Genomic DNA, 25,258 nt, shown 5'->3' on the forward strand with positions numbered 1-25,258 from the left:
CAAAAAATGTTAGTCCATGGGAAGTAGCCCGTGTGACAATTAAGTTAACATGAATTAAGTAGATCTACTACACTATGCCAAACCCAACAACATATGACAAAACAAACCGCTTATACAGTGTGTGAGTTTGCGTTTTATTCCAGACACGATTGAAACGTATGATCACAATCCATGTCTAAATGTTTCTATTTAACTCTCTTTGTAATAAAAACTGTTCCCTATGTAAGCAACAGCTTTTTAAAATAATTGATTATTGACCATAGATATGATGCAGGAAGAATCTGAGAGTCTAATGAACATCTACTCAGTTCCGCAGACTGTTTCTCAGAAAAAATAAATTTTAAAGAAATATCACAGTTTTTTCCAAGTTAACATCTTCACAGTAAAGTAAAAATACTATGCGTGAAAACTGTGTGTGTTTAAATAGACTTTGGGGACAAATAGAAAAAATAGGAAAAGCAGTAATCTGAGAAGGTGAGTCTCCGGGCTCGTGTACAGTCATGGTCAGGTCTGTGTTTTGCTTTTTAATTGTACCAAGGTGTGCTGGTATGCTTGCACGAGTGTAGTTTTTGACAGCTTAGTTTCTCAATTTTAGTTTAGAATTGGAGCTTCAGAATCTATATGCACCAAGTGTGCCACTATGGATAAATTACTCAGCATCATCTGTATAGTGAGAATGATCATAGCACTGACACATAGGGTGGTTCTAAGGATTAAGTAGGACAATGCAAATAAAGCTCATAGAAAACTTTCTAAAAATAAATACCAAATAATTCAACATATTATTTACAATTATTTGTTTCCCCATGCAATTTTAGTGTTTCATTTTTGCAATTAGTAAAGTCCACTCTGCTCTCTAATTACCCAGAGAAGCATCCTCCAGGGAATGGACAGATTTGTCATTATTGTACCCAGTTATGGAGGTTATCCTTTCCATTTCCATTCACATTACTGCATGGAAATTCATTACCTCCCTTTATGTCTCATTTCCTTCTTTGAAATTTGTCAGTAAAACTAAACTTAATCTTTTTGTAAATTAGAAGGTTAGATGTTAGATGTAATGTGGTATGTCTAGTTTCACTCACTATATTTTAAGACCCTAAAAATAAGAAAATATCCATGTAATTAACCCTTAGGCAGAAATAGATGTTGGGAATTTTCTTAAGGTTCTGTAAATCTTGCACCTAACAAGATTCATAACTTCTATTTTCATGGACACTAAAATAGTCTTTTCAATAAGGCACAAGTGGATGTTCATTGTAACTTGATTGCCTAGAACACAAGTTTCCACATTTTGTAATAAGGGGATATTAATTTACATATCCAAAAATTTGGGACCATGAATAAAAGAACAGAAAGAAGAGACTAGAACAAATATTTGAATATTGATATTGATAGCAGTATTATTCACAATGCCTAAAAGATAGAAAAACTCAAATATCCATCTAATGGATTAATAAACAAATTGTGGTATTATGGTATATTATTCAGCCTTAGAAATGAATGAAATTGTGATACATGCTACAACATGGATGAAACTTGAAGGCATGCTAAGCTAGGAAAGAAACAAGACACAAAAGAAAATATATGTTATGATCTCATTTTTATGTGGCACTTGAAATAGTCATACTCATAGAAGTAGAAAGTAAAACAGTTTACCAGGAATAGGAGGAGGAGGAAATAGGGAGTTATTGTTTAATGGGTCCACAGTTCCAGTGTGGAATGATGAAAAGTTTTGGAGATGGATAGTGATAGTGATTGAACAACATGGTGTTATACTTTACAAAAATAAAAATATCAACAGAAATAAAACATCTACACAGAACTAGAACTTTAAAAAAATAACACATACAAGGTACAATTTATACAGAACTAGTAACCCTTACCATAAATTTAATGTATTAAAATACACAATCCATACTTGTTGGATTTTCAGATGTGTATAAAGCAATCTAAAAGAATTTATTGTGAAGATCATATACATACATTATTATATTGTTATATCTTGGTGTGCATTTTCTCTATTTCAGTTTACATTTAAACAACTCTAGTACAAAATTTGGAGGTGATTATGGCCATTACACTTAGTCTGTGACTATTCTATAAAATGAAAGAAATGCATATGCTATGTGTTATCTTATTGTTGGAAATTCTGGCAAAAACCCCCAAAACCCCAAAACAACAACAACAACAACAAAAATAAACCATTGAGATCAAATGATGAAACTTTCCTCTTAAGAAATACACACTCTATTCAAAGTAAGTCCATTTTGCTGTTGTTCTAACAGCAGTGAATAGTTTTTGTAAATATCGTACCTGGGTTTTCTATTTCATCTTCTGTCACTTGTTACAAGTCTAGGCTTCTGCAATTTTGCCTTTTGTCCTAGAAGATGACAGCTTACTTTGATGAAGATGAGTCAGGATCACCTCCATATAAATCAAGATGTGACTACAAAGAAAAGAAAAGGGCACACTCAGTCACTGATGCTGTGAATGCTTTGTCACAGAGGGATAGATATCTCTCTTTTTACCTGAACAAACATTTTCCAGTTTGGATTATGGAATTCTTCAGAGTTGACTTCAAGAATGAACAGTTGATATGACTGATGAATCATCAAATTTGAAAGCTTTCAGGAATATGTATAAAGAATTCAACAACTTTAAAACCTCACTATTATGTTTAACTATCTAAATAATTGAACGACACTTTTATACTTGTAAAATTTTTAGTAAATAGAGTGCAGAATTGGATAATCTGAAAAATGAACTTTGCTTTGGGTATTTTTAAAGCATTCGTATGACTTCTGTAATGTGGTTCATGTCTAGTAAGGTAATAGATTTTCTTTTATATCTTGTTGGTAATATTAATAACCCAAGGAAAAAATCTCCCAGGTAAGGAAAGACATTTCTTGGCACTTATCCTCAAGGCTACTTCCAAATTAGATTCACAGAGGAATCATGCCCCAGAGAATAGAAACCTTTCCTATCTTCCTTCTAGTGCATTCTATATTTCTAGAATTGCCTCCTGGAAAACAACTTAAACATAGTTAAGTGAAAAAAAAAATAGGAATCTAAAATCAAAGAGGAGGTTAGTCACTAAGTTTGTACAAATGAGAATTCTTTCTTTTTGACTAATCAGCATATATTGGAAATTCTCAAATTCAAGAAGACACTGCAGGGAAAAGAAAAGCTTAAGACTTTGTGTACAGCAAACACACTTAATGGGACTGTGACACAAAATCATTAAGTTTCAATTAAATTCAGATCATATAATATCCACCCATCAAATTCACTCAGAAGAAAAGAATCTTATTTAAAAATACAAAAATTAAGACCTATAATTTAAAAGAGATTTTTATAGAATAAGAAAAAAATAAAAATTAAACCCAGAAAATTTTGACCTTTAGATGTTGAAAAATGATCTTAGTAATGGGCTAACAAGGAAAAATAAATTTCTAACTGGCAACCACTTAGAGCAGTGTGAACTCTGCTCCTAGGATTAGTAATATAAATATGCTGCATTTCTCCTATAGAGATGCTAACTAGAAGTTAAAAGAAGCTAAGTAGAGAGAGGAAGGTGTAAATCCTCATTAAAGTTCACCAGAGCTTGAAAATTCACATTTCAAAGGGAAAAGCAGTCTCTGGAAAAGAGGAGGAAAGGATAGACTATCTGATGGACTGTCCACTGCCTGGGTAGTATAGACATTTTAACAATGTTAATTCTTCCCAGCTATGAGACTGGCATGTTCTTCCATTTGTTATTGTCTTCTCCAATTTCTTTTCTCAGGGTTTCATAGTTCTCCCAGTAGAGATCTTTTACATCTTTTGTTAGGTATATTTCAAGGTGTTTCATTTTCTTTGAAGCTGCTGTGAAAAGACTTGTGTCTTTAATTTGATTCTCAGCTTAACTGCTGTTGGTGTATATAAAGGCTATGGATTTATGGACATTAATTTTATATCCTGAGACATTACTACATTTTTCAATCACTTCCAGGACTCACAGTTGAGTCTCTGGGGTTTTCTATCCAAAGTGACCTACAAATTTAATGCAACCCCCACAACCAACATCACTCTTTGAAAAATTTGAAAAAGTACTTTTGCATTGTGTTCATAAGCAGAAAAAACTCTGAATAGCCAACACATTTGTAAGAAATAAAAACAAATCTGAGAGCATCATGTTACCAGTCTTCAGGTTATACTACAAGTCTATAGTGACCAATACTGCATGGTACTGGCACAAAAATAGAAGCATTAGGTCTGTGGAACAGAATAGGAACCTAGAGATGAAACCAGCTTCATATCACCATCTGATTTTTGGTAAACACAAACAAAAGCAGTCCCTGGGGAAAATAATCCCTATTTAGGAAGTGGGGTGCTAGGAGAACTAGTTAGCCACATGCAAAGGACTGAAACTGGACCTGCACCTCTCACCATTTACAACAATTAACTGATGATGGATAAAAGACTTAAATCTAAGACATGAAATGATGAAAAGTCTAGAAGAAAGTGTGGGAAAAACTCTTGATGATATTGGCTTGGGAAAGACCTCATGAGGAAGTTCCCATTGACAACTGAAGCAATAACAAAAATAAATGGGACACTAGAGACCAAGATGGCTGCTGAGTAATAGTTTCTTTGCAACTGGGTGCAGTGAGATTGGGGATAGAAGACTCCAGGCATCTCTGGCTTGTGGGCTCTGTCTAGAAACATCCTTTTGGGGACATAGGAAGACAGGTAGAGACTTCTGGAACCCAGAAGGAGGACAAAAACAGTGGAAAACTGGCAAGAGGTTGCATTTGTTTGGTTTGAGGCTGTGGCTGCCACATCTATAATCACAATAGCAGCAAGATTACTAACATAGAAGGCTGTCCTGTGGGCTTTTTTTTTTTTTTTTTTTGACTTGGGCACTTAGTTGAACTATGTTGGGAGAACTTGGGCAAGAGTTCAGATGACTTTAAGTGTTGTCTAGGGCCCCAGACTGAGCCACTGAGCTGAAACAGAGCTAATATAGTTTGATTGTGGGCTGTGCACAGCCATTGTGGGAGAACTACCCCTGCAGGCTCTGCCCTCAGGGTCACAAAGCAAGGCTTGGGCTGGGAGAACTTGGGCAAGTGAACTAATGACTGAGCAGCACCAAAGGCCAGGACTGAGATGCTGGGGAGGAGTGGAGATTTCAGTGTTTGGTGGTTGGAGGGCTGCCTTGTAACCTCTGCCTTCAGGGGCATAGAGTGAGAGCAATGTTGGCGCACTGGATAAGTTGGCATCCACTTCAGGAGAGATCCCAGCAATAAGTGCTTTCCTGGGAAAACTTCTGCTTAGCCAAGGTTAACAGTTTAAAGTATCTCTTATGTGGGCTGAGGAAAGATTTAGCTCTCAACCCTGCAGGGTTTAAGATCTCAGCATAGGCCTTCAGTATCCATCTCATACAACTGTATCAGCATTATGATTAACATCTCATGCCCCAGAAGATCACCTGTTGCCCAGACAATATTCAGCAAGATATATATACTGCTTTGTTTTTTGTTTTTGCTTTTTATTTCAACATTTTCCCTCTAGATTTTTCTTTTTTTTCTTTCTTCATTTTTTTAGTTTAAATGCAATTATCCATTGTTGCCCTCTTTAATAATAAGAACTTCATTTTGGCTGGTGTCTCTGCCCCTAATTACTTTTTTCCCCAAATTTTATCCCATAAGGTTTTTATTTGATTTATAATATTTTTGTCTTTCCTCTCTATTTAGTGGAGGTGGGGTACTATGTGTGAACAGGCTGTCAAAGAGCTGCTGACCTCAAGGGAACCACCCAACTCAGCACTCCCAGAGGTTTGGGGTTTTTAAGGTTGGGTCAAAGTACCCTATTGTAAACCTTTATTACTCCTCTCTTTCTCTTTCAGTGCCTCTATTCTTTTTGTCAATATTCAGTTTTACTCTCTCTCCTTTCACTTTTTTCCTTTTTGAAAATCTGTTTTCCCTTTTTGCCTCTTAATCTTCTCATCCTTTTGGTCCTGTACCAAAAGGACTCATCAAAACCTTAGGCCAGAGGCACGGTAACTAAAAGAACAAGACGAAGTGAAAGGAAATTAGGACAAGGAAACAGATAAAAGAAAAGACTCATGGGGAAGAAAAAGCTGAAAAATCCTGGCAACATGATAAACCCATTCAGACCAACCCCCCACCCTAAAGGACCATGTGGTAGCTACCGCAGAGGATTCAACCTATAAAGAAATGTTAGAAATGACAGAAGGGGGATTTAAAATACAGATGATGAAAACAATGAAGGAAATTGCTGAGAAAGTAGAAAATAATCAAAAAACAATAAAGGAAATTGTTGAGAAAGTGGAAAATAACCAAAAGGAAATCCAAAAAACAGAATCAAATAAGAGGTGAACAATGTGAAGAATATAGAAAGGATATAGCAGAGCTGAAGAAACTGAAGCAGTCAACTAGAGAACTTAAAGATGCAATAGAAAGTATCAAAAACAGATTAGACCATGCATAAGAATCTCAGAGGTAGAGGACAGAGCTCTTGAGATAACTCAGATAGTTAAAGAGGCAGAAAAGAAGAAAGAGAAAGCAGAATGTTCACTGACAGAATTATGGGACTTTATGAAGCATTCAAACATATGAGTTATAGGTATCCCAGAAGGGGAAGAAGAATGCCCAAGGAGAATGGAAGCCATACTAGAGAATATTAAGAATAAAAATTTCCCAACTATCACCAAAGATTTTGACACACTCCTTTCAGAGGGCTATTGGACCCTAGGTCACCTCAACTTTACCCAAGCTTCTCCAAGACACATTGTGATGAACCTGTCCCAAGTCAAGACAAAAGAAAGATTCTTCAAACTGCCAGGAGTAAGCGCCAGTTAACCTACAGGGGAAAATCCATCAGGGTGATCTCTAATGAAACTTTTCAAGCAAGAAGGCAATGGTCATCTACCTTTAATCTACTTAAACAGAACAATTTCCAGCCCAGAATTCCATATCCTGTGAAGCTAAGCTTTAAAATTGACAGAGAAACCAAATCTTCTACTGATATACAAACATTGAGGAAATTCACCACAACAAGACCAGCTCTACAGGAAATATTTCAACCTGTTCTACACACTGACCATCACAATGGATCAACAGCAACATAAAAACTCAGACATTAAAGGACAGAACCTATCTTCTACAATGATGCAAAAGATAAGACTAAGCAATGGACTCTCACAAAATAAGATGAATAGAACACTACTATATTTATCAATTATCTCAATAAATGTTAATGGCTTGAATTCCCCACTAAAGAGGCATAGATTGGCTAATTGCATTAAAAAACGCAAGTCATCCATTTGCTGTCTTCAGGGAACACACCCAGCCTCAAAAGACAAATTAAAACTCCAAGTTAAGGGTTGGAAGACAATTTTTCAGGCAAACGAAATTCAGAAGAAAAGAGGAGTTGCAATCTTATTTTCAGATACATGTGGATTTAAAGCAACCAAAGTCAAAAGAGACAAAGATGGTCACTTTATATTGGTTAAGGAAAAAATACAAGAAGAAGACATTTCAATTCTAAATATTTATTCACCAAATTTAAATTCTCCCAGATTCTTGAAACAGACCTTACTCAGTTTGAGCAATATGATGTCCTATAACACCATAATAACAGGGGACTTTAACATTCCTCTTACAGATCTGGACAGATCCTCTAAACAGAAATTAAACAAAGATACAAGGGACTTAAATGAGACCCTAGAACAACTTTGCTTAGTAGACATATATAGAACACTCCATCCCAACAATAAAGAATATACATTTTCTCATCATGCCATGGAACATTCTCCAAAATTGATCATATCATAGGACACACAGAAAACCTCAACAGAATCAAAAGAATTGCAATTTTACCTTGTATCTTCTCAGACCACAAGGCACTAAAGGTGGAACTTAACTCCAATAAAAACGTTTAACCCCACACAAAGGCATGGAAATTAAACAACCTCTGTTGAATACCAGTTGGGTGTAGAAAGGAATAAAAAAGGAAATCATTAACTTCCTTGAACACAACAACAATAAAGACATAAGCTACCAAAACCTGTGGGATACTGCAAAAGCAGTTCTGAGAGGAAAATTTATCACTTTAGATGCCTAGATTCAAAAAACAGAAAGAGAGCACATCAACAAACTCACAAGCCATCTTATGGAATTGGAAAAAGAACAATCTAAGCCTAAACCCAACAGAAGAAAAGAAATATCCAAAATTAAATCAGAGATTAATGAAATTGTAAACAAAGAATCATTCAGAAAATTAATGAAACAAGGAGTTGGTTTTCTAAAAAAACAAATAAAATAGATAAACCTTTGGACAGACTAACTAGAAATAGAAAAGTAAAATCTCTAGTAACCTCAATCAGAAATGATAAAGGGGAAATAATAACTGATGCCACAGAGATACAAGAGATTAACTCTACTACCAGAAGCTCTATGCCCAAAAACTTGACAATGTGAAGAAAATGGATCCATATTTGGAATCACACCCTCTCTCTAGACTCTCTTTCTTCTCTCTCTTTCTTCCAGGAAGAAATAGAGCTTCTGAATAGGCAATTTCAAGCACTGAGATTAAAGAAACAATAAAAAATCTTCCAACAAAAAATGTGAGGTCCAGATGGCTTCACACCAGAATTCTATCAAATCTTGAAGGAAGAGCTTACTCCTGTACTGCAGAAATTATTCCAAAAAATTGAGGAGGAAGGAATCTTTCTTAATATGTTCTATGAAGCAAATATCACCCTGATACCAAAACCAGGAAAAGACCCAACTAAAAAGTAGAATTTTAGACCAATTTCACTAATGAATATAGATTCAAAAATTCTCAAAAAAGGGTGGTGCCTGTGGCTCCAAGGAGTAGGTCACTGGCCCCATATGCTGGAGGTGGCAGGTTCAAATCTAGCCCTGGCCAAAAACTGCAAATAATAATAATAATAATAATAATTCTCAATAAAATCCTAGCCAATAGATTTCAGCTTATTATCAAAAAAGTCATACATCATGATCAAATAGGTTTCATCCCATGGATGCAGGGCTGGTTTAACATACATAAGTCCATAAATGATATGCACCATATTAACAGAAGCAAAAACAAAGACCATATGATCCTCTCAATAGATGCAAAAAATGCATTCAATAAAATCCAAAAGCAATCTACTGATTCAATGCTATCCCTATTAAAATACCAACATCATACTTTCAAGACTTGGAAAAAATGATTCTGTGTTTTGTATGGAACCAGAAAAAATGCTATATAGCTAAGGCAATTTTTAGTAATAAAAACAAAGCTAGGTGAATCACCATTCCAGATTTTAGGCTATACTACAAAGCCATCGTGGTCAAGACGGCATGGTACTGGCATAAAAATAGAGACATAGACATTTGGAATTGAATAGAAAACCAAGAAATGAAACTAATATCTTACAACCATCTAATCTTTGATATACTAAGCAAGAACATATCTTGGGGTAAAGACTCCCTATTCAGTAAACGGTACTGTGAGAACTGGATATCCACATGTAAAAGACTGAAACTGGATCCACACCTTTCTCCACTCACAAAAATTGATTTGAGATGGATAAATTTAAGGCATGAAACAATAAAAATCCTCAAAGAATAGGAAAAAATACTGGGAGATATAAGCCTAGGGAAAGACTTCTTAAAGAAGACTGCCATGGCAATTGTAATAATGACAAAAATAACCAAAGGGGACTTAATTAAACTGAAAAGCTTCTGTACAACTAAGGAGACAACAACCAAAGCAAATAGACAACCTACTCAATGGGAAAGGATACTTGCATATTTTGAATCAGACAAAAGCTTGATAACTAGGATCTATAGAGAACTCAGATTAATCCACATGAAAAAAGCCAAAAATCTATAAATCAATGGGCAAGAGACATGAATAGAATCTTCTCTAAAGAAGACAAGAAGAATGGCTAACAAACATATAAAAAAATGCTCATCATCGCTAATTATTAGAGAAATGCAAACCAAACCCACCCTGAGATACCATCCAACCATCCAACCCCAGTGAAAATGGCCCACATCACAAAATCTCAAAACTGTAGATGCTGGCATGGATGTGGAGAGAAGCAAACACTTACACTGCTGGTGGGACTTCAAACTAATACAACCGTCTGGAAGGTAGTATGGAGACCCCTCAAAGAACTCAAGCTGACCTCCCATTTGATCCTGTGATCCCATTACTGGGCGTCTACCCAGAAGGAAATAAATCCTTTTATCATAAGGATACTTGCCCTAGACTTTTTATCACAGCTCAATTTACAATCTCCAAAATGTGGAAACAGCCTAAATGCCCACCAACCCAGGAATGGATTAAAAAGGTGTTGTATAAATACACCATGGAATACTATTCAGACATTAAAGAAAATGGAGACTTTACAGCCTTTGAATTAACCTGGATGGAAGAGGAACACATTGTTCTTATTAAAGCATCACAAGAATGGAGAAGTATGAATCCTATGTACTCAATTTTGATATGAGGATAATTAATGACAATTAATGACATGGTTGGGGTGCAGGAAGGGGAGAGCAGAGAGAGAAAGAAGGAGGGAAAAGTGGAGAATGGAAGAGCAGAGAGAGGGAAGGAGGGAGGAGGGTGGGTCTTAGTGTGAGCAACACCTTTTGGGAGCAAGACATCATTGTAAGATGGAATTTACCTAACAAATGCAATCAGTGTAACTGGTTCCTTATACCCTCAATGAATCCCAAACAATAAAAAAATTAATAAAAAATAAATTAATTAATAAAAGAATAATCTTAAATTGCTAAAAGAAAAGGAAAGAAATTAAGTGAATGCCAAGAAAATAGGAATAAAACTTAAATGAAGTTTGAAAAACAATTCATGAAAAAACAATAAATTTTACAAAGAAATAGAAACAGTTGACAAAACAAGTAGAAAACCCAGAAAAAGAGAACAAAAGCTGCACTAAAAAATTCATTAGATGCAACAGCAGAACTTGATTTAACAGAAGAAAGAATCAGTGAACTTGAAGACAGGGTAATTGAAATTATTCAATTAAAAGAGTAAAATTGAAAAGAATGAAGAAGGCTGACATCTTCCCCAGTGGAGGCCTCTGACTGAAAGGTTCTGGTACGGTGCCACATGGTGCAAATTCAGCATGGGGGGGAAAGCAGTGAAAAACTCTGGTAATTCGAATAACCAGAGAAGAACAACTCCCCCAAGGAAGGATGTAATTGGACAGATGTAATTGGAGATTCCATCCATAAACAGATGGCTGAAATGTCAGAAATCAAGTTCAGAATTTAAATAACAAATAATATTAACAGAATGGAAGAGAGGAAGGAATTAGAATTTCAAGAAATTATTCAAAAGATGTTTCAAGAAATTATTCAAAAGATGTCTCAAGAATTCAACAATTTCAAAGATAAAATGACCAAAGATTTTGAAACACTGAGGCAAGAGGTTGCAGCCCTCAAAGATCTGAAAAATATGGTAGAATACCTTGGTAACAGAATGGAGAAGGCAGAAGAAAGGATCTCTGACATTGAAGACAAAGCTTCTGAAAGTGCCCAAGTGTGAAAGGATGAAGACAAATGGAGAGCAAAAATAGATCACGCTCTCATAAATGGATTATCTCTCTAGGATAATTCGAAGAAAACTAATATTTGTCTTATAGGAAGCTACTTTGAAGGTGACAAAGTAGCTTCACAAAGCACAGAGGCTCTACTTCATGAAATTATGTAAGAGAACTTTCCAGACATGCCAAGAGATTCTGAAATTCAGATAGCAGACAGTTTCAGAACCCCAGCACAACTCAATCCGAACAAGACATCCCCCAGGGACGTCATAATTAACTTCACTAAAGTTAATATGAAAGAGAAAATTCTGAAAGCAGCTAGACATAAGAAAACCATAACGTACAAGGGAAAGAGTATTAGAATGACTGCAGATCTCTCTGCTGAAACCTTTCAGGCTAGAAGAGGGTGGTCATCAACTTTTAACCTCCTAAAACAAAATAACTTTCACCGTAGGATCCTGTATCCAGCTAAACTGAGTTTCATTTATGATGGAGAAATTAAATACTTTAATGACATTCACACATTGAAGAAATTTACTATAACTAAGCCAGCCCTCCAGGATATTCTCAGACCTCTCCTCCATAAAAACTAGTGCAATCCTCCACCACATAAGTAAACTCACACAGAAAATTTTGATCAAATTCCGATTTCTAGAGTGGCAAAAGGATTAAAGATGTCCACTGGATTTTCGAAAAACTCGATACCCAAAATTATATCAAGTTTATCAATATTCTCAATCAATGTGAATGACTTAAATTGCTCTCTAAAAAGGCACAAGCTGGCTAACTGGATACAAAAACTCAGGCCAGATATCTGCTGTATTCAAGAATCCCACCTTACCCTAAAAGACAAATCTAGATTCAGGGCAAAGGGATGGTCATCTATATTTCAGGCAAATGGAAAGCAGAAAAAAGCAGGCATTGAAATTTTATTCACAGATACAATAGGCTTTAAACCAACTAAAGTACGCAAAGATAAAGATGGACACTTTATATTTGTTAAGAGTAATACTCAATATGATGAGATTTCTATCATCAAAATTTATGCACCCAACTAGAATACACCTCAATTTATAAGAGATACCATAATAGACATGAGCAATTTGATTTCTCCCAGCTCCATCATAGCTGGAGATTTTAATACTCTTTTGGCAGTGTCAGATAAATCCTCCAACAAGAAGCTCAGCAAAGAAGTTTTAGATTTAAAATAAACCATTCAACATTTGGATTTAATGGACATCCACAGAACATTTCATCCTAACAAAACTGAATACAAATTTTTCTCATCAGCCCATGGAACATACTCCAAAATCGAACATATTTTAGGTCACAAGTCTAATCTCGGCAATTTAAAAGAATAGAAATTAGTCCTTGCATCTTCTCACACCATTATGGAATAAAAGTTGAACTGAGTAACAACAGTAATTTGAAGACTCATACAAAAACATGGAAGCTAATAACTTTATGCTGAATGATAGGTGGGTCAGAGATGAGATCAAGAAGGAAATTACCAAATTTTTAGAACAAAACAATAATGAAGATATGAGTTACCAGAACCTCTGGGATACTGAAAAGACAGTCCTAAGAGGGAAATTTATAGCACTATAAGCATTCCTCAAGAAAGTGGAAAGAGAGAAAGTTAACAACTTAATGGGACATCTCAAGCAACTGGAAAAGGAAGAGCATTCCAATCCCAGTCCCAGCAGAAAAAAAGAAATAACCAAAATTAGAGCAGAATTAAATGAAATTGAAAACAAAAGGGTTATACAATAGATCAATAAATCAAAAATTTGGTTTTTTGAAAAGGTCAATAAAATAGATATACCTTTGGCCAACCTAACCAAGAAAAAAAGAGTAAAATTGCTAATCTCATCAAAGAGAAATGGTAAAGATGAAATAACAACAGACCCTTTAGAAATTCAAACAATCCTTAACGAATATTATAAGAAACTTTATTATCAGAAATATGAAAATCTGAAGGAAATTGACCAATACTTGGAAGCACACCACCATCCAAGACTTAACCAGAAGGAAGTGGAAATGTTGAACAAGCCTATATCAAGTGGAATAGCATCAATTATACAAAATCTCCTAAAAAGAAAAGCCCAGGACCAGACGGCTTCATGTCAGAATTCTACCAAACCTTTAGAGAGGAACTAGTACCTATACTACTTAACCTTTTCCAAAACATAGAAAAAGATGGAATACTACCCAACACATTCTATGAAGCAAACTTCACCTTGATACCCAAACCAGGAAAAGACCCAACAAAGAAAGAAAATTACAGATCAATATCATTAATGAATATTGATATGAAAATATTCAACAAGATCCTAACAAACAGAATCCACCAACACATCAAATTATACACCACGACTAAGTGGGTTTTATCCCAGGATCTCAAGGCTGGTTCAAAATACGTAAATCCATAAATGTAATTCATCACCTAAACAAATTATAAAAAAAAGACCATATGATTCTCTCCCAACTGATGCAGAAAAAGGTTTCAATAATATCCAGCATCCTTTCATGATCAGAACCCTTAAGAAAATTGGCATAGAATGGACATTTCTTAAAATGATAGAGGCCATTTACAGCAAACCCACAGCCAATATTGTACTGAATGGAGTTAAATTGAAACTATTTCCACTCAGACTAGGAACCAGGCAAGGTTGCCCATTGTCTCCATTGCTCTTTAACATTGTAATGGAAGTTTTAACCATTGCAATTAGGCAAGAAAAGGCAATCAAGGGTATCCATATAGGATCAGAAGAGATTAAACTTTCACTCTTCACAGATGACATGATTGTATACCTGGAAAATACCAGGGATTCTACGACAAAACTCTTAGAAGTGATCAAGGAATACAGCAGCATCTCAGGTTACAAAATCAACACTCATAAATCGGTAGCCTTTATATATACCAACAACAGTCAAGCTGAAAAAATAGTCAAGAACTCTATTCCATTTACAGTAGTGCCAAAGAAGATGAAATATCTGGGAGTTTACCTAACAAAGGATGTGAAAGACCATAGTTCTCATAAAGAGAACTATGAACTCTAAGAAAAGAAATAGTTGAAAAAGTTAACAAATGGAAAAACATACCATGCTCATGGCTGGTAAGAATCAAGGTTGTTAAAATGTGCATACTACCCAAAGCAATGTATAATTTTAATGCAATCCCTATTAAAGTTCCATTGTTGTACTTTAAAGATCTTGAAAAATTAATACTTCATTTCATATGGAATCAGAAAAAAACCTCGAATGGCCAAGACATTACTCAGAAATAAAAACAAAGCAGGAGGAATCATGCTACCATACATCAGACTATACTATAAATTTATAGTAATCAAAACAGCATGGTATTGGCACAAAAAGAGAGGTAGATGTATGGAACAGAATAGAGAACCAAGAGATGAACCCAGCTACTTACTGTTATATGATCTTTGACAAGCCAATTAAAAACATTGAGTGGGGAAAATATTCCCTATTTAACAAATGGTGCTGGACGAACTTGATGGCGACCTGCAGATGACTGAAACTGGATCCATATCTTTTACCACTAATTAAGATTGACTCTCACTGGATAATAGATTTAAATTTAAGACATGAAACTATAAAAATACTAGAAGAAAGTGTAGGGAAAACACTTGAAGAAATCGATCTGGGTGGAAATTTTATGCAGAGAACCCCCCAGGCAATTCAAGCAACATCAAAAATACACTATTGGGACTTCATCAAATTAAAAAGCTTCTGCAAAGCCAAAAGCACAGTAAGTAAAGCAAGAAGACAGCCCTCAGAAGGGAGGAACATATTTGCTGGTTATGTCTCCGACAAAGGTTTAATAACCAGAATCCACAGAGAACTCAAACATATTAGCAAGAAGAGAACAAGTCATCCCCTCTCAAGATGGGCATGGGGCTTGAAGAGAAACTTCTCTGAAGAAGACAGGTGCATGGCCTACAAACATATGAAATATGCTCACCATCCTTAATCATCAGAGAAATGCAAATCAAAACTACTTTGAGATATCATCTAACACCAGTAATATTGGCCATATCAGAAAGTCCCCAAATCACAGATGCTGGCATGGTTGTGGAGAAAAGGAAACATTTCTACACTGCTGGTGGGATTGCAAACTAATATGTTCCTTTTGGAAAGACATGTGGAGAACACGTAGAGAACTAAAAATAGACCGGCCATTTGATCCTATAATTCCTCTATTAGGTATATATTCAGAAGACCAAAAATCACACTACAATAAAGATATCTGTATCAGAATGTTCATTGCAGGCTAATTCATAATTGCTAGGTCATAGAAGAAGCCCAAGAGCCCATCGATCCATGAATGGATCAATACGTTGTGATATATTTACACCATGGAATACTATGCAGCCATTAAGAAAGATGGAGATTTTACCTCTTTCATGTTTACATGGATGGAGCTGGAAAATATTCTTCTTAGCAAAGTATTCCAAGAATGGAAGAAAAAGTATCCAATGTACTCAGTCCTACTATGAAACTAATTTATAGCTTTTGTATGAAAGCTATATCTCAATTTTAGCCCAGGAATATGGGGAGAGGGGAGAGGGAGGAGAGGGAAGTGAGGAGGGTAGGTGGAGGGAGGGTGATTGGAGGGATCATGCCTGTGGTTCATCCTATAAGGGTACATGTGAATCTCTCTAAGTGTAGAATATAAATGTCTTAACACAATAACTAAGAAAAAGACATGAAGGTTATGTTAACCAGTTGGATGGAAGTATTTCAAATTGTATACAGAAGCATTACACTGTACTCCATGATAGTATTAATGTACACTGCTATATTTATTTAAAAAAATAAAAACATAAATAGACTTTTCCATGGTCAAGAGATGAATTCTTTATCAAATTAATTATATACTTAATAGAGTATCAGTCAAAATCTTCACAGGTTTCTGAAATTTAAGATTATTCTAATACTAATGTCAAATATGTTGTTTTATCTCTAATTATGTCAATCAGAAACAATAATGGGGAAATAAAAACACATACCACAGAAATTAAAAAAAAATCCTCAATGATTACTACAAAAAACTGTATTCTCAGAAACATAAAAATGTGGAGGTAATGGACCAATACCTGGAAGCATGTCATCTTCTTAAACTCAACCAGAAATAATTAGAAATTCTGAATAGACTTGTATCAACTTTTGAATTATCATTAACTTTACAAAATCTCCCAAGAAAATAAGAGTTCTACCAAACCTTGAAAGAGGAACTAGTACCTATTCCTTTCCCAAAACATAGAAAAAGAAGGCATCCTCCCCAACACATTATATGAAGCAAATATCATTTACCTCCAAACCAGGAAAGGACCCAACAAAGAATAAAAACTATAGACCAATATCATTAATGAATATCAATGCAAAAATATTCAACAAAATCTTAGCAAATAGAATTCAATGACACATCAATAAAATTATACACTACGATCAAGTTGATTTTATTCCAGGATTACAAGGTTGGTTCAACATATGTAAATCTATAAATAAAATACATTGCATAAGTAAAATAAAGAACAAAGACCATACGATTGTGTCAATTGATGCCTAAAAGCCTTTTGATAATATCCAGTACCGTTTCATGATTAGAAGACTTAAGAAAATAAGCTTAGATCAGACATTTCTTAAACTGATAGGGGCCATAAACAGTAAACCCACAGTGAATATCATGTCGAATGGGGTAATATTAAAAACATTTTCACTCAGGTCTAGAACTAGAAAATGATGCTCATTATTATCACTGTAATTTAACATAGTACTGGAAGTCCTAGCCATTGCAATCAGGCAAGACAGGGGGGGAAAGGGTATTCAAATGGGGATAGAGGTCAAACTCTCACTCTTCATGGATGCCATGATGTTATACCTGGAAAAACCCAGGGACTCAACTACAAAATTCTTAGAAGTGATCAAAGAACATAGCAGTGTCTCAAGATAAAAAATCAATACCTACAAAACAGTAGCTTTTATATATACCAACAATAGTCAAGCTGAAAATATAGTCAAGAACTCTATTCCTTTTACAGTAATGCCAAAGAAGATGAAATACCTGGGAATATATCTAACCAAGGTTGTGAAAGATCTCTATAAAGGGAATTATGAAACTCTGAGTAAAGAAATAACTAAAGATGGTTACAAATGGAAAAATATAACATACTCCTGGCTGGGAAGAATAAATATCATTAAAATGTTCATACTACACAAAGCAATCTACAAATTTAATGCAATTACCATTAACATAACAATGTTATACTTTAAAGAGGTTGAAAAAAATAATACTTCATTTCATATAGAAGCAGGAAGAACCTTGAATAGCCAATATAATACTTATAAATAAGAACAAATCTGGAGGCATCACACTACTAGATTATACTACAAATCTATAGTGATCAAAATAGTGTGGTAGTGGTACAAAAAAAGAGATGTAAATATATAGAATAGAATACAGAATCTAGAGATGAACCCAGCCATATACTGTTACTTGATCTTTGATAAGTATTCATTGGGGGAAAAGAATCCCTATTTAATAAATGGTACTGGGACCATTATTGGCTAGTGACCTGTAGAAGACTGAAACTGGACCCATACCTCTCACCAATTACAAATATTGATTCCCATTGGATAGAAGATTTAAATCCTGGACTACTACCAAAAACTCTTTGCTCAGAAATTTGACAACATGGAAGAAATAGACCAATACCTAGAATCTCACCACCTTCCTAAACTTAACCAGGAAGAAGTAGATCTCTTGAACAGATCAATATGAAGCACTGCAATTGTAGAAACAATAAAAAAGCTTCCTAAAAAAAAAAAAGCCAGGTACTGGATGGTTTCACATTAGAAATCTATCACACCTTCAAAGATGAGCTTGTACCTATATTGCAGAATCTATTTTAAAACATTGAGAAGGTAGGAACCTTCCTCAACATGTTCTACAAAGCAGACATTACCTTGATTCCAAAACCAGAAAAAGATCCAGCTAAAAAGAAGAACAACAATTTCACTAATGAATATCGATGCAGAAATACTCAACAAAATCTTAGCTAATAGATTACAACTACACATTCAAAAAATTATACATCCCGATCAAGTAGGCTTTATCCAAGGGATGCAAGGCTGGTTTAACATACGCAAATCCATAAACATAATACATTATATCAATAGAAGCAAAAACAAAGATCTTATGATCCCCTCAATAGAAGCAGAGAAAAAAAAAAAGCATTTTACAAAATTCAGCACCATTTTCTAAAAAGAACACTTAAGAAAATAGCATAGGTGGTGCATTTCTTAGGCTGATTGAAGCCATCTATGAAAAACCCACAGCTAACATCATACTCAGTGGAGTAAAATTGAAAGCTTTTCCACTCAGAACTGAAACCAGACAAGGATGTCCACTATTGCCACTATTATTCACCATTGTGCTGGAAGTTCTAGCCAATGCCACCAGACAAGAGAAGGATATAAAGGGCTGAATGCAGAGGAGGTCAAACTCTCCCCTTTGGTGATGATACCATGCTCTATACTTAGAAAACCCTAGAGATTCAATGACAAAACTCCTGGAATAGATCAGGAAATATAGTAATGTCTCAGGGTATAAAATCAATGTCCACAAATCAGTAGCCTTTGTGTATGCCAATAACAGCCAAGTTGAGAAGCAAATCAAGGACATGATTTCTTTCAGAGTAGCTTCAAAGAAAATGAAATATTTAGGAATACACCAACCAAATATGTGAAAGATATTTTCATAGAGAAGTATGAAACCCTAAGAAAACAAATTGCAAAAGACACTAACAAATGAAAGAACATACCATGCTCATGGCTGAGAAGAATCAACATTGTCAAAATGTCTTTTCTACTTTAAGCAATCTACAAATTCAGTGCAATCTCCATTACAATATCAATGTCATATTTTGAAGAAGTGGACAAAATAGTACTTCATTTTGTATGGAGCTAGAGAAAATCCTGTATAGCTAATGCTCTTAGTAATAAAAACAAAGTTTGAGGTGTCATCCTACCAGACTTCAGGCTGTAAGTCCATAGTAATTGAAACAGCTTGATATTGGCACAAAATAGAGATATAGACATATGAAACAGAGTAGAAAATCAAGAGATGAAATGAGTCTCTGCTTGCCATCTGATCTGTGATAAACCAAACAAAAGCATACAATGGGGAAAAGAATCCCCATTCAATAAATGGTGCTGGAAGAACTGGATAACCATATGTAAAAGACCAAAACTTGACCCACAGATTTCACCCTTTACAAAAATTGACTTAAGATGAATAAGAGACTTAAATCTAAGACACGAAATGCTAAAAATCTTAGAACAAAGTGTGGACAAACTCTTTATGATGTTGGACTGGGGAAAGATTTTATGACAAAGACTTCAGCAGCCATCACAAAACAACAAAAATTAACAAATGGGACTTAATTAAACTGAAAAGCTTCTGCACATCTAAGGATACAACAAGTAAAGCAAAAAGATAACCTCAGAATGGGAAAAGATATTTGTGGGCTATGAATCTGACAAAGGGTTAACTAGAATCTACAGAAAAAGCGAATTAATCAACAAAAAAGAGTAAACAATCCAATCTACCATTAGTCAAGAGATATGAGCAGAACCTTCTCTGATGAAGACCGATGAATGGTTAACAAACATTTGGAAAAAACCCATCATCTCTGATTGTCAGAGTAATGCAAATTAAAACCATCCTAAGATATCACCTATACCCAGTGAGACTAGCTCATATCACAAAGTCTCAAAGGTGCAGATGTTGGCAGGAATGTGGAGAGAAGGAAACACTTTTACACTGCTGGTAGGACTGAAAACTAATACAACCTTTTTGGAAGGAAGTATGAAGAATCCTCAAAGAATTAAATTAGACCTTCCATTTGATCCTGCAATCCCATTACTAGGGATCTACCCAGAAGAAAATAAATCATAAGTACATTTGTACTAGACTGTTTATTGCAGCTCAATTTCCCATCGCCAAAATGTGAAAATAGCCAAAATACCCACCAACCCAGGAATGGATTAATAAGCTGTGATATATGTATACCATGGAATACCATTCAGACATTGCATTATTATTAAAAGATGGAGACTTTGCATCTTTTGTATTAAACTAGACTGAGCTGGAACACATTCTTGTTAGTAAAGCATCACAAGAATGGAGAAAGCAAGAATCCAATGTACTCAGTTTTAATATGAAGGCAGTAGATGATCTAATATGAGGTGTGGGTGGTAGGGGAATGAGGGAGCAGAGAGAGGGGAGAAGGGAAGAGGATGGGGGGTCATGGTGTATGGTGCACCTGTTGCGGGCAGGACACAATTATAAGAAAGACTTTACTTAACAAAGGCAATTAGTATAACCTAATTCTTTGTACCCTCAATGAATCCCAAACAATAAAAGAGATAATAAGTAAATGTTTTTATTTGTCAAACAAAATGATAAAATTATAAAAAATTGAAGATCACAAACTTTTGCCATTTTGAGAAAATACAAACTTGTTTGAGCAATACATACAAAAAAGATTCAGGACACAGGATCCTATAAAATGCCCATAAATTCTGAATAATGGAAAGGCACCAGCAGAAAAATTGACAAAAGACATGAATACACTTTTCATGGAAGGATGGAAAAAATGAAGATCTCATACGTGGATGGAGCTTGAACATATTTTTCTCAGCAAAGTATCTCAAGAATGGAAGAAAAAGTATCCAATGTACTCAGTCTTACTATGAAACTAATGTATAGCTTATGAAAGCTATAACCCAATTATAGCCCAAGAAGAAGGAGAAGGGGGAGAAGGAGGGGAAGGGATGGGGGGAGAATGGGTAGAGGGAGAGTAATTGGTGGGACCACACCTACGGTGCATCTTACAAGGGTACATGTGAAATTTACTAGGTGTAGAATAGAAATGTCTTAACACAATAACTAAGAAAATGCCATGAAGGCTATGTTGACCAGTTTGGTGAAAATATTTCAAATTGTATGTAAAACCGGCACATTGTACCCCATGATTGTATCAATGTACACAGCTATGATTTAATAAAAAAATTATATGAGATTACACTCAATTTCAAAAGCAATAAATACTGTAAATTTATTTTGAAATCATTCTTGTAAGTTGAAGTATCACAAGAATGGAAAAACAAGCATGACATGTACTCAGTATTAAATTGGAACTAGTAGATTAACAACTACATGCTCACATGAGAGAAAACCTGAATTAAATTCAAATAGCATTGGGAGGGGGTTGGGGTATATTCCTACCCAACAGATGCATTGCAATGGTACATTGCACACTTTCTGGGTGAAGGACACAACTGCAACTCAGTCTTGAACCTATGAAAGCAGACTATGTAACCTAATTGTATGTACCCCATAATCATCTAAAAAAAAGGAACTCAGACTCTGAAAGCCATTATGTTAGGGAAAAAATCAAACATCTTACAGCATCAGGCATTGCTAAAGATGTGATTGCAAAGTATGGAACTGTTATGCCCTGCTGGCAGGAATGTAACTAGGGAAAACTGAAATCATTTGTAAAAGTGACACATAGACATTATTCTTAACACAGAATTGCTTTGAGAATGTCTCCAGCAGTGCTCTAAAAAAACTGGAAACAACCCCAATGGCCTCTGATGAATGGAGACTTAACCTGTGGTGTAGTCACACGTGAAGTGATACGAGCAGGGGAAACGATGAAGCTAAAGAAACGTGCAGCAACTTGATCAAACCTTAGAAAGTTAACATTGTGGATAAAAGTAAAATTCAGAAAATTATGTGCCACATAATATAATTTTAATAAGGGTAAGGAATAACAAAATCCAAATGACATATTATAAGGATAAGTTTAGTGTTGGTATTGCATCTAGGGAAAGACGGAGAAACAGCATCGGTGAAGGACATACAAGTAGTTCCAATTACACAGATAAAATATTTTAGGGAATAGGCCATACAATCATAAATGAATTACATATTTTATTGGATATAAATAAAAAAATACAAGGTTAAAATAGTAAGAATTTTAAAAAATGTTTCACTTTAAAAAGTAAACTTGTACATTAGATCTCTCGATTTGTTCATCCTCATAACTGTTTCTTCTACTTTATATACTCTGACTAATGTAGAAGATGAGGACTATAGGTAACAAATTTGGAATTTATGCTAAAAGTATATTTTAGCTGCTCTTTTCACAAACACACACAAAAAAATTGGGGAGCCATGTGAGATGATGGCTATGTTCATTTGCTTCACTATAGCAATATTCTTACAGTTAATGCATATCTCATGTTGTATACCCTAAACATACATAATAAAGTTTATTTAAAAAGTTCTCTCAAAGCATATATAACATTCCATATTTCCGTGAAAGCAATTTTTTATTCTTCCAGGTTGCAGTATTCCAAGATGGCTTAATATTGATGAAAACATTTTTTTTGTATAAAAAGATATACATAGCTTTATACTGCAGCACATCATTTTAAATTTATACATTATTTAAATTGAACAGAACATTTATGAATACACCGATTATGCAAAATAACTGACATCTTTACCTATGTTTTCAGAATCACAAGGACAAAATATGAAGCTTTACCTATTATTCCAAGATGGCAAAAATGCACATGATGACTAGTGAGAAAAATTAAAAAAAAAATCAACCAAAAGGAAGTATCTATCTCATAATCAAGAATTGGAATCTGTTTTTGTCACCCTCCACATCCCTGCCAACAAAATTGTCCACTGATGGTTTTCTTAACTAACAACAATATCCTTGGTCAAGTAAATGTTCTGAACTGGAAATGGATAGACATAGACCTGAGGAACAGAAGTAATCGTAAAACACAGCGCAGAGTACAGTGACCAAAAGCTGATTTGCTGATAGAATAATGAACACTAAAATTTAGAATCCACTTAGAAGAGTGCTGTCAAATTCCTTTCTTATGAATACGATAGTAAATTTTCAAAAACAGCATGTTTTCTCCTTTGGAAAGAACAAACCACTTTCTTCTAAGTCCCATTTCAATATATAACTAAGAGAAACAAAATTACAAGCTAGTTTTATTTTCTAATAAGACACCTGTGCTTTTAATTCATCCTGCAGTATTTCTCTATTAGATAGATTCTAATCGCTAAGGAAAACTTATTTTGTTTTTCTGATGACTTCGTATCAATTAAGAGAAGAATTTCTAGAAAATTCATTGACTTGACTACATAATTCTTCATTAGAACTTAGTCTATTGCCTTTGAATTGTTAATAAACATGTTCAATGCGGAAGACATTCTTATTCCATCTATAGTTAACTTTTTACGCCAGAGTTTTTCCATAGCATTTTTTATCTCTGAATTTCTCAAGGTATATATTAAAGGATTCAACATGGGAGTGATAACTGTATAAAATAAGGCCATGAATTTATCAATAGGAAAGGTGGACACAGGTCTAACATACATGAACATACAGGGAACAAAAAAGAGGACAACCACAGTGATGTGGGAGCTGCAGGTAGACAGGGCCTTACGCCTCACTTCATGACTATAAGTCTTAAGGGAGCTTAGGATGACTCCATAGGAGATGAGGAGAAGGATAAAGACCACCATGCAGATTGCTCCACCATTGGCAACCACAGTGAGACCTAGAAAGTAGGTGTCTGTGCACGCAAGTTCCAGTAATGGGTACATGTCACAGGCAAAGTGGTTGATGACATTGGGCCCACAGAAGGGGAGGCTGTACACGAAGATAATTTGAACCCCAGAGTGCACAAAACCTCCAACCCAGGCCACCACCAACAGAAGGATGCAAACTCGCCAATTCATGATGGTCAAATAGTGCAGAGGCTTACAGATGGCCACATAGCGATCATAGGCCATCATCACGAGAAGGAAGACCTCAGCTCCACCAAACAAGTGTTCTATAAAGAGCTGGACCATGCAGGCTGGAAAGGAAATAGTCTTTTTGTCACAGAGTATGTCTACAATCAATTTTGGTGAAATGGCTGAGGAATAAGCAGCGTCCATGAGTGACAGAAAGGCCAGGAAGAAGTACATTGGGGAGCCCAAGGAGGGGGTCCTGAGGATAGTCACCACGATGAGGAGGTTGCCCACCATCGTCACAGTGTATATGAGCAAAAACATCACCAGTAATGCTTTTTGCCCATCAGGATCCTGAGTGAGACCCAGGAGGACAAATTCGGTGACATTGTTGCTCTCTCCCATTTACTTTTCCCTAAGATTTGTGTCAGAGCTGAGAGCTCAGGAGAACAGGACCTGGAATGGAGCTGTGAACAGGGCTGTGAACACATCCACAACGTGATGGAGCACATCTTCATTATCATCTTTATCAGTGGTTTACACACAATAAAACTTTAGTGAGTGTCTATTGAATTTCTCTTCTAAAGATCAATAGACCTTCTGTTAATAATATTTTCCTCAGATGATTTTGCTTTGGTCCTATAGGTTAAAATTAAGTCTAAGTGGATACCGTATGGAGAATACTTAAATGCTCAATGATCAGTCATGTATTTAATAACTCCTTATGTAAAATATGTTACTTCCTGGCACAGACATTAGGTATGGAAACAGGAAAAATGATTCAGTGCTCAAGAAACTTAGTCTTTCTTGGT

General features: G+C 35.1%; 1 protein-coding gene across 1 annotated transcript; it reads right to left on the reverse strand.

Annotated features, from left to right (window-relative positions):
• Positions 1-23,870: 23,870 nt before the first annotated feature.
• On the reverse strand, positions 23,871-24,851 carry LOC100958674 (olfactory receptor 4A5-like). Its single transcript, XM_003802420.1, has one exon. It carries the CDS (start codon positions 24,849-24,851, stop codon positions 23,871-23,873), a length of 981 nt encoding a protein of 326 aa, XP_003802468.1.
• Positions 24,852-25,258: the final 407 nt, after the last annotated feature.

Source organism: Otolemur garnettii, unplaced genomic scaffold (assembly GCF_000181295.1).
Source record: "Otolemur garnettii isolate 467f Iridium unplaced genomic scaffold, OtoGar3 scaffold00247, whole genome shotgun sequence".
Classification (NCBI taxonomy): Eukaryota; Metazoa; Chordata; class Mammalia; order Primates; family Galagidae; genus Otolemur; species Otolemur garnettii.

What these genes read in the sequence shown, in the direction of transcription:
- LOC100958674 (XM_003802420.1), bottom strand. Translation starts at nt 24,851, where the DNA reads ATGGGAGAGAGCAACAATGTCACCGAATTTGTCCTCCTGGGTCTCACT.